Here is an 11,256-nt window from a genome sequence, read left to right as displayed (position 1 = left end):
CTCAATCTTAGCTATGATTCTGTTAACCTAATATTAACTTGAAAATATGTAGACTATTTTTTAAATTATATCAAAGATGCAATAACAAACATAGTCAAGACACTCTTACGCAATTTGTACCAAGTGTGATAAGTTGGAGTTGAAGACTGAAAATCATTGTTTCATCCAATGTTATGTTGCTGACTTAATAAGTCATTCCTTCAAAAGCTAATAAATATTTTTTTCTAAGAAATTTTCATGCTAAACTAAGCATGGATTTAAAAGTACCTAGCATTGACTCAAATCAATAGAATATTCCAATAGACATTTATCAAATGCACTAGTCTCTCAAATAAAAACTGACATATTCCTTTGACATAATTTTCTCAGATAATACCATTATTTCTTCTTCTAAAAGTACTATCATTTTAGTAAAAATAAATATCCTCCACTGCGTTTTATTTCTTTGTTTTTGTTTTTAGAGAGATTTTTGTTATAGAGCACGTGGGCTCGTTGGAGAGAAAGAGAGACAGAAAGTGAGAAATCATCCCAGGGTTCATTGCCAAACTGCAGTCCTTTTTCCAGCATTCTCCTCTCAGGATTTCAGGCATGCACAGACATGCATCCAGTGTGAGTTTTAATCCACTGCGTCCTGAACTCGGTTGGGAGTCCAGTGATGTAACCATTACACCATCTACTGGTCCCTAAATTGCATTTCTTAGTAGTCATTTAAGAATGGCTAAAAATACAGTAAACCCCCTCTAGTTATTAAGTTTTTTCATACAATGCACTTCCATACAGGATGTTTATCATGTTAGTCACTCTGTGTGATATAAACCTAAAATGACGTAAGGTATGGAACACAAGTTGTTAGAAGAACAAAAAAAAAAAAAAATAGTAGAAAAGTAGAAGGACTATTTAAAAATAAGAAAATTTGTAAGCTAGGCTCAAGCATAAACTTTATAATCAAAGGCAGTAGGGAATAAGTTTGGAAATTATAAAAGGCTGTGTGCATGAAGGTCTTTTAATGCTAGTATAATGTTTCAATTCTCAAAGACCAATAAGTGCAACCGTAAATGAAATGCAAATGATACACTTTAGGAAAATTTCCATGATGCCACTATTATCAGTATATTGGAAGGTAAAATAACAAGATGGGAAGAATATTACAATTTCTGAAGAGAAAATAATAATACTCTGAGGCAGATAAGGAGTGTTATAAGTAAGTAATAGAAAAAGACATATTCATGAGATAGTTCATGAAAATAATCAAGATTTGAGACATAATTAATATTGTGGTTTTTGGTTTTGTTTTTGAGAAAAAGAGGTTTAAAATGACTGGAAGCTTTTGAATTTGTGTCGCTGGTACAGTAAATTGTTTAGGAGAAAAAAAAAAGAGAAGAATCTGAATGCCTTAGAATTTCTGAAGAAAACTATCTGTGAAGATGGTATAGACAAGATCAAAGCCCAAGAGATTGGAGATATCTTGGAGGGTTTAAGAAACAAGAGAAATATCAGACCTGGAGCAAAAAATGTTTAAAAACGTACCAGGTTATGTGAGTTGTTGTATAAATAGAGACTTTGGGTTCGAATGATAAGTAGACAAATAGCCCAATTTATGCATTAAAAGTTTAGTCTGGCTATTGTATTAGTAATAAGTAAAGAATAAAATGATAAAGGTAAGAATACAGAAAGCCAGGAAGAAGGTTACACAGTAATTCAGCTAAGAGCTGACGGCATGATAGGAGTTGTACAAATGACAAATGAGAAACACAAATACAGGATATATTTTCATGCTATATTTGGCAGAATGGTGAAGGAAATAGTGGAGTCAAAGAAGACTCCAAGATCTTTTTCCTACAGAAAAGGAGACACAAAATAGCAATGAAACTAACAGTATGTGTATTATTTTTAAACATATAAATGAGATTTTGGAAAAATGAAATTAAAATACAACTTTACTCCGGTGCAAAAACAAGTGAAATCTAGGGCCATCAGGTGATGTGGTGGTTAAGGTTCTGGATTTCCACATGGCCAACTGCATTTTAAGTCCTGGCCCCCACAGCTTGAAAAGCATTCTGGGCACGTGCTTGTGTGCCCAGAATCCAAAGAGAAGAATGGAGGAGAATGGATTGTGGCATGTCCATCTTCCTTGGGGATAGTGTCATTTTCTACTTTCCATCTCTCAGTCTCTACAAAAAGTTGCACATACCCTACAGCAAAAGCCTACAAAAATTAAAAATTAAAATAATCGAAATCTATGCAATTTTTTTATAACATATTTTTATGAGGTTTTTAAAGACCCTTCAGATTATTACAAAAAACTATGATGGAAACAAAAAAAAATGCATCAATACACATCAAAGGATGCTATCTATAACCTCTATAACTGTGGGCAATATATTTAAATATGCCAATTCAATTTTTCTCTTGAAGAAGAAAATAATTGTATCATTTAAAAGTTTCATAGATAGTATAGAGATAGACTAGGTAGAGGACAGAGGTATGAAGATGCAGTTTAGGGAGGTCAGTGGATGACACAGCGGTTAAGGTACTGGACTCCCACACAGCTGAGTCTCAGACCTGGTGGCTTGAAACTCATACTGAATGTGACTGGGTGTATGCTCAAAATCCTGAGAGAGAATGAAGGAGAAGGGATTGCAGTGGTCATCTTCCCTGGGGTGTGATTTTTCACTTTCCCTCTCTCTTCCCTCTGTGTCTCTCTCTGATGAGTGCATTTGCCTTTAGCAAACAAACAAACAATCAAACAAAAAACTAAAAAAAAAGAAAGCAAAACAAAAGATAGAGTTCAACATAATTTTACTATCTATTAAGTGTTAAAATCTACAATGTACCAAAAGTACTTAAAGATGAGCAATTCTGCAAGTTCAAGGAATACAATGTTACTTATATTTAAGTAGTAAAACATATTTTAGTAACACAAAAGTTAAAAAAAAATACAAAATCCACTTAAGTTATATTGCATATTGAACAGACCCAGCAAATTGTTGTTGTATCACTGGACTCCCACATGGCTAACCACAGTTTGAGTCCTGGGCCTGGAGGCTTGAAACTTATGCCAGGCACATGTTCATATGTGCCCAAAAATCCAGAGGGGAGACTGAAGGAGATGGAATTGCAGCATGGTTATCCCCCCTGGAGGATGATTTCTAACTTTCTGTCTCTCTGCCTCTCTGCCTCTCCAGAGATAATGCACATACCCTATAACAAAAATTTATTTGGAGAAAAAAAGAAAATAATATTATATAATATCTGATAGTTCTTGATGCAGAGGTCAAGAAGGTGATAAAGAAAATAAAGTTGTTGCAATTAATTAGTGTTTTTGGATAAGGGGTATATGTGTGGTCTTTAAATACTCTAGCAAATTTATGGTATTCTTGAATCTCTTATGTAGGTTTACAATGTTTCAAAATGAAAGTTGGTACAATATGAGACATAATGCCTATAAAATGAAAGATAAACACTTACTTCTGGATGGATAGAATCACTTGTGATCAAAATAGCATTTCTGCAGAACTAACAGAGAATGCAAGATACAAATGTCTAGTTTGAAAGTAGACAAACAATAGAGAGCTGATAAATACATACACAAAAAGATAATAGATAAAAGACAGATAGCTAGGTAGATGGTAGATCCGGAGAGGGAGATAAAGGAACTTAACTAGAGAACATCAGAAAAGCAGAGACTAGTTTCTAGTAAGGTTCTGAACAAATCAAACATTAAAGATTATGACCCACCAAAATGGCAGGTTAGCAATTCTGGGCATGTATACAGTGGTTGGTATGGGAAAGAGAAAACAGTGGTCCATTCAACAGCTAGGAGTACTAGAGAGATAAAGGTGATTATACAGGAGCTGAAACACACAGCTTGTTTTTCCCGTAACAATTTGGTCTTGAGGTCTATAAGAAGCTGGCTCTGGACCACAGAGGCTGATTGATACCTCTTGCACTCTTGTGGTGCTTAAAAGACAAAGATCTGCTAAAGGCAAGGACCAGCAAAACTTGAAAGATTTGGCAGATTTTGATCCTGCTACAAACCAGACACAGAGGGTTAGAATTTCTTTCGAAAGCACAAGGATAACTCTGAAAATTCAGAGTAAACTGGAGAGGCAGGGCAGAGTCGTTCTCAGTATCCAGGTGCTCTGTTGATATAGTCCCACCAGAGATAGAAGCTTGCATCAGCGATAAGGCCTGAAACCCCCTAAAGTATTTGCCGCAATTTAGAGATGACAAAGAAGGAAGAGAAATTCACTCCTCTAAAACTCTTGCAGTGTTTAAGGGTTGGAGAGAGTGAGAGAATGAGAGAGAGAGAATGAGAGAGAGAGAGAGCTTAGCTTCTTAATCAAAATGCTGGAAATTCCACGTCCAGAAATAGAGAAAAGCAGAACATAAATGAGATCTAACTTCACACCAGTCCAGTAACAACTCAAACCCTTTTTGTCTACAGGAGAATGCGGAACTTTTCCTTGTGCAAAGTTATGATATCTTCAGCTTTTGTGATCCTTCATTAACATACAAAAGGCCAGAACATACAATCAAGAGTAAAAACTTTCAAAATACAAGCAGGCTCCAGGGAACCAGCAGTTAACGTAATGGCTATGTCGCTGGACTCCCACGTAGTCGACCGCGGTTCGTGTCCCGGACCCGGTGGCTTAGAACTCATGCCGGGCGCGTGTGCGTGCGTGCCCAAGATCCCGAGAGGAGAATGGAGGAGAAGGGATTGCGGCGTGACCATCCCCCCTGGGGGGTGATTTCTCGCTTTCTGTCTCTATGTCTCTCTCTGTCTGGCGAGCGCACGCGCCCTATAGCGAAAATCTCTCCAAAAAAAAAAAAAAAAATACAAGCAGGCTCCAGAGATGACCTATATGTTGGAGATAGAAAAAACTTTTGAAAATATTATTAAAAATCTATTAAAAAGAATTAAGAAAGACAGAAAAATATTTAAAAAGAAATATTTTAAGGGAAATGTAAATTAGTGAAAATAGAAACATGGGGACCAGCAGTTGGCATAATGGCTATGTTGTTGGACACCAATGTAGTTGACACCAGGTTCAAATCCTGGACCTGGTGGCTTGAACTCATGCCGGACGTGTGTGTATGTGTGTCCAAGGTCCCGAGAGGAGAGTGGAGGAGAAGGGATTGCAACCTGGCCATACCCCCGCCCCAGGAGGGGGTGATTTCTCACTTTCTGTCTCTCAGTCTCTCATAGCAAAAACCACTCTCTAAAAAAAATAGAAACATAGGCTTCTTCAAATAAAAAATCAATTCTACAAACTGTGAAATAAGAAAGTATTGAAATGATTTAGGAAGGCATCAAAATGGAACAGAGAATTGATAAACACAAACACACATCAGTATAAATTATCTACACTGAAGCACAGCAAGAAAAACAAAATAGAAAGAGATATCAGAACACAGATGACATGCATAACCCAACCAAATCTCAGAATAAAAGGGAGTGAATGGACAGTAGAATGAATATTTTAAATAAAATGACTAAGATTAAATGAGTAAATATTTTTTATTATTGATTCATTTTTCTTTTTTCTTTTTTTTTTAAGTTTTAGGCTTTTGCCATAGGGCACATGGAGACTATCTGGAGTGGAGAAAAACAGAAAGAGGGAAAGTGAGAAATCACTGTTGAGGGGACATGAGCACACCACAATACCTTCTCCCCATTTTCCTCTCTGGATTTTGGGCACACATGCACTTGTGCCCATGATGATCAAGCCACCAGGTCCAGGATGCAAAATACAGTTGACTGTGTGGGAATCCAGTCACCTTCACCACCATGCCACCTGCTAGCCCCAGACTGACACATTTTCAGCAAATATATTCAAGGAGCTCAGAAAATCCTACTCTTAGCAGCTTCATTCCTAACATTAATAAAGTAAAAACAAAAAATCACCAGATATTGTGAAGAATACATAAATGTTGAGAGTCAGCTAGTGGCATGGTGATTTAGGCTGTTGCATCCCACATGAATGATTGCATGGTTCAAATCCAGGACCTGGCTGCAAGAAAATATGCTGCATGCATGTGCACACATGGGAAGACGAAGGAGAAATGAAGAAGAAGGAATTGCAATGTGACCATCCTCTATTATGGACAGAGGAAGGGTGCTTTCTCACCTTCTCCCTCTCTGTTCTCCAGACCAGTGCACACAGCCTGTGGCAAATAAAAATAAATAAAAATAAATAAATACTTTGATATAGTCACAAAATGGGAGGCTATGTAGCATAATAAAGCTACCGATGCACAATATTGTAGATGAATCTCACTCTTATTCTCAGTAAAAGAAGGCAGATACAGGAGTCTATAATCACGCCTCCATCCCTTCTCCATTCTCCTCTCAGGATTTTGGGCATGTATGCCCACATGACCAGTGTGTTTCTCAGGCTGCCAGGTCCAGAACTTGAACTGCAGAGTTGGCCATGTGGGATCCAGACACCTTAGCCACTATGCCACTTGTTAACTCCGACCATTAGCTTATATTAAAAAAATAATAATAAATAAATAAGACTTTTTCATTTAAGAAGAAACTTAAATGCTTTTAGTATAAAGATCAACTGTTATTTAAATACACACGTGAAGGAATGGGACAAAATATTGCTCCACTATGCAACCTAACTTATGAATAAGAGCCACAGAATTATCTCTAGATGCATACTCCTCTAGGAGTAAGTATTCAGAAAATGATGCTCAGGTTCATTTTAAGGAACCCTTTTATGAAGGAGTAGTTTTAATTTTCTTTGATGAAATTCTTTTTGTCCAAAGGAATCAAGGAATGAAATGTTTTTTTGTTGTTCATTTTGTGTTTGTTTGTTTAATCAGGTCTTGCTCTACTACTGTAAAGTCTATTGATGTTTTCTATTTGGTTTTGATTATTTGTTCTCTGACACACAGGCCCCATTAATATGCTCCTTGGAAAACTGCTATTACTAAAGTAAGGAGCAAGCATCACTGTCAATTATCCCGTGCTTTTTATTTATTTGTTTTAGAGATCATCCTCTTTCTGCCAACTCTAGCCCCACATTTTCTTCTGTTCATTAACCTATTCAGGAAATAAAAGGCCTTAGGGGAGCCATTAAATTCTTAGGAGTTTCCTAAATCCCTAAAGAAACACACTGAAACTTTTAATACTACATGTCTTACAACCTTTTAATCAGAGGGTCAACTCTAGGGAGTCTATTCCCATTTGAATCAAGATAAATATGTAACTGAACTTTTTATTTGATCTTCTTACATGGTCATTTTGATCATCTTATTCTTACTTTCACATCAAGGGGACTATACTTTTGAGTCTCTTATATTAAAGGATAGGTTTAAATTTCAATCCTGCTACCTGTTACTACTACTATTTACTCAGGTTATATATCACTGTAAGAGAAAGGCATATTTATTTCTTGATGCTTTATTACTGTTTTCATTCTGTGGAACTCTAGAGAAAAAATCATGAAGATGAATGACTATTAGGTTCTTAAATGAGCTGAATTTTTTTTTCTTTCATTGGTAAGTTAAACTCACTTGTTTGAATACCTTACATATATGTATTATATAGACTGGTTGAATTTTTTTTTTAAAGTGAAGAAGAAAGAAGGACACAAAAGACAAGAATACAAACAGGAAAAAAAATATCAGATTTTAATGTTATGAACACTTCAATTTAGAGTGACAAGGGAATTAAATTTGGTGATTTATTGCCATGATTTATCTTTTTTAACATTAACGTCAAAATTGCAAAATTCTTTTGCAACTTCTATAGGAAAGATAAAAAAAAAAAATCTATGTTTTAAATACTTGGATTATTCTTTCCTAAAGAAAGAATCGTGACTAACTCAAAACTACAAACTCCTATGAGGATTGTTTAGCAATTATTGTAGATAATCTCGATCTCATACTATTATTTCCTTATTTGTTATTGTTCCAGTAGTCTTGCAATATTCTTCTTCTAAGTTTCACCCACTCTATAAGGAATTATGTCTTCCAAGTGACAAGATGATAAAGTCATCAAAGGTATTATTTTTTCTTCTGTAGAGATGATGTTACTTGTTCAAAATATTTATTTATATTTCTATCAGGCCAATGGGGACCTAGATATGATTTACCCCAACCCGATCCTTATGGAAAATTATGGAAAAGACATCTTTCCCCAAGTCATCTTTATACTGTCTTCTCACAAGAAAAGGCTGATTTGAGACTTCTGGTTTGATCTTGAAAACACAGGCAGAACCCTCACTGGATTTCACTCTGTCGAAAATACTGGACCCTTGTGTTTCTCAATTTTTTCTATTTCCACTATTTATTGTAGATGTCCGCCCAAGGGCTTGGGTCTGGCTGAATCATCATCAGGGGGCTGCTGGTGAGGAAGAGAAAGAGGACAAGAAAGAGAAAGCCCTCCATCTTGCCAGGACCAGGGAGTTGGAAAGAATGAGACAAAGGGATAGAGTAGAAATGGACACAGGCAGCCTGAGCCTAGGTAGCCCAAGCAACTTGTGCCGCCCAGAGGAACTGGACGTCTTTATTTATAGTACATGTATGTTTCAGGACACTTCATAGATTGGTTGCCAGGTTACAGACAATAAGAAGCAGTTAACAGATCTATATGGGCTTAGTCATACCTGGGCCAGGTGTATCCCTTGGTGTTAATCCCATCAAGAGAAAATCTCATCTTCTTTTCTAATGCAAAGAATTCGCTGTTAGGTGTGGGGAAGGAGTTAAAGAACTTCTCAAAAAGGAGTGTACCACCACACCCAGAGAAGCCTAAAGAACCTTTCAGATGCAGAGCAGGGATTGGATTTTACTAATTGGGGTCAAGATGTTTCTTGAAGTCCATCAGATGTGTCTGTTGGACCGCCCCTAGTAATTTCCACCCTTACTCTATCTGCAGCCAAGGTCAGGGAAAGACAACTTACAAGGTTCTGCCAAACCCCAAAAGAGCAGGTGGTGTTTGCTCAGAGCATGTTCCCACACCTCAGATTCTGTCTTAAATGTGTCCCCACAGTTTATGATTCTAAAATAAACAAGACTTGGTAATAAAACAAAGGAATGTAACATAATATTTCAATGATACACAGTGATTGAATGAAGCATAAATAAATTCATCCATATAAAAATAAGTAAATAAACTGGAACCTCAATCAGGGCATTAAGAAATCTTTTTTTTGAAATGATGAAGAATAATGAGTGAGAGAAATTAAGCAAAGTTCAGGAACTATGTAAAGAAGTAGGCTATAGATTCTACTTATCCAGAATTATGGCTGAGAATGAGTATGAGTGAATTTCTTCCTCTTTTCATTTCAAATGATGTCACATGGTACTCCAGATAAGCGTATGGGCCAAGTCAACTAAAAGCACAAACACCTAGTGCTAAATATGCTACAAATTTATATCTTATATTTAATTATATTTGTTGTATAAATGTGAAAATACAGTTTATTTTGTCAGGCAAAATGTAGCACTAGCGAACACATAAATATGCATGATGTGGAAGACATTGCATATTCTCAAAGTTGTGATGTGACATGAAAAATAAGGAAATATTGCAAAGAAATATATATGCTTCATAGGTTTACTTTATGGGTTTAACATTGCCCTTCTCAGAAAATGTAAAGGGTGTTCTGTCTTCTAAGTCCCAGTAAAGTACCTCCATTAGATACCAAAGGCAATTGTAAGTGCCATTAACTATGTTTCAAATTCTACCTCACAGTCCCTTCTGCCCTTATTCCAAGTGGATATTCTGCTCAGATGCAGTGTCCCTGGCTATTTCCAAGAGCAACACCAGATGTTTTAGATTGTTGCCTTTGTCATACCCAACTTTAAAAAATAAATGCAGAATAGGAATTTAACAGAAAGGCATAAAGAGACTAGCAGTTGGCATAATGGCTATGTTGCTGGACTCCCATGTAGTCGATCGTGGTTCAAGTCCCAGACCTGGTGGCTTAAAATCATGCTGGGCACGTGTGCGTGTGTACCCAAGATGCTGAGAGGAGAATGGAGGAGAAGGGATTGTAGCGTGCCCATTCCCCCTGGGGGGTGATTTCTCACTTTCTGTTTCGTTGTCTCTGTCTGTCTTTCTGGCAAGCTCACGTGCCCTATAGCAAAAACCTCTAAAAAACAAACAAAAAAAAAACAGAAAGGCATAAGTTGAATATCTCACATTTAAATATAATAACACAGTTAATTTTTTATCTTGGTTCATTTGACATTAGATACTGTTAAATCTAAAGTAAGAATGGTAAGAGAGAACATGTGTGGGATCACAGATTACTTTTTCAGTTTATGTTTTTATTAAACTGTTCTTTACATATTTTCAGAATAAAATTTATGGGGTTTTTTTGTTTTGTTTTGTGGGTTTTTTTGTTTGTTTTTAGTTTGGTGTTGAACACACGTGCGAGAAAGAGAGAGGGAGAGAGAGAGAAAGCACTCCCCAGGGGTAATGACCAAACCCCAATCCCTTCTCCTTCATTCTCCTCTTGGGATTTTAGTCACACACACACACACACAGACACACAACATGCCTGACACGTTTTCCAAACTACTACTTCTGGTATTCAAACCATGCAATCAGTGGCATGGAATCTAGCAATTTTAAACACCAGGCCATCTGCTGAACTAATTTAAGTTTTTGTTCACAAAATATCAGCATTTATTTATTTATTTACTTATTTATGAGAAAGAGATTTTTTTCTATAGGGTGTGTGCACTTGCTGGAGACTGGGAGATACAGAAAATGAGAAATCACCTTCCAGGTGGGCTAACATGCCACAATCCCTTCTCCTCCATTCTCCTGTGAGAATTTTGAGAATGCATGCACATGCACCCATTGTGAGTTTTAATCGACCAGGTTAGGGACTTGAATTGTGGTCAACTATGTGGGAGTCCAGCAACATAAACATTACACCATCTGCTGGTCCCAAATATCAACATTTTAAATGCATCCTGAAGCTAAGTACCTGACATTTTCTTTTCTCACTCACTTATGGAATAGACATTGTTTGAAGCAACTAAATATTATTTCTAATTTTGTAGGTAAAATAACTGTAGAAGAGATGCCACAGAGTCATACGTCTGGTTAGTGATTCTAAATAGCTAATATTGCAACGCCATTACTCCCAATTTATTCCAATTTCCTTACTGTTTAACAGGTATCAAGAAACACAAAGACATGGCTGATGTTAATTTTACCGTGGTTACTGAGTTTATCCTTTTGGGACTGACTGACCGTGCTGAACTGAAAGTGGTTCTGTTTGTGTT

At 36.5% G+C, this 11,256-nt stretch overlaps 1 protein-coding gene across 1 annotated transcript in view; it reads left to right on the top strand.

Annotated features, from left to right (window-relative positions):
• Window positions 1-11,167: 11,167 nt before the first annotated feature.
• The window catches only part of LOC102470049 (olfactory receptor 1052-like), a 937-nt gene continuing 848 nt past the window's right edge, over window positions 11,168-11,256 (top strand). The window contains 1 exon segment of the mRNA XM_014590819.1: window positions 11,168-11,256. This exon segment is cut by the window's right edge and continues 15 nt beyond it. Within this exon segment, the coding sequence (XP_014446305.1) occupies window positions 11,168-11,256 (89 nt within the window).

Source organism: Tupaia chinensis, unplaced genomic scaffold (assembly GCF_000334495.1).
Source record: "Tupaia chinensis unplaced genomic scaffold, TupChi_1.0 Scaffold000486_1, whole genome shotgun sequence".
In the NCBI taxonomy this organism is placed as follows: domain Eukaryota; kingdom Metazoa; phylum Chordata; class Mammalia; order Scandentia; family Tupaiidae; genus Tupaia; species Tupaia belangeri.
This window is presented reverse-complemented; position numbering and strand designations above follow the sequence as displayed.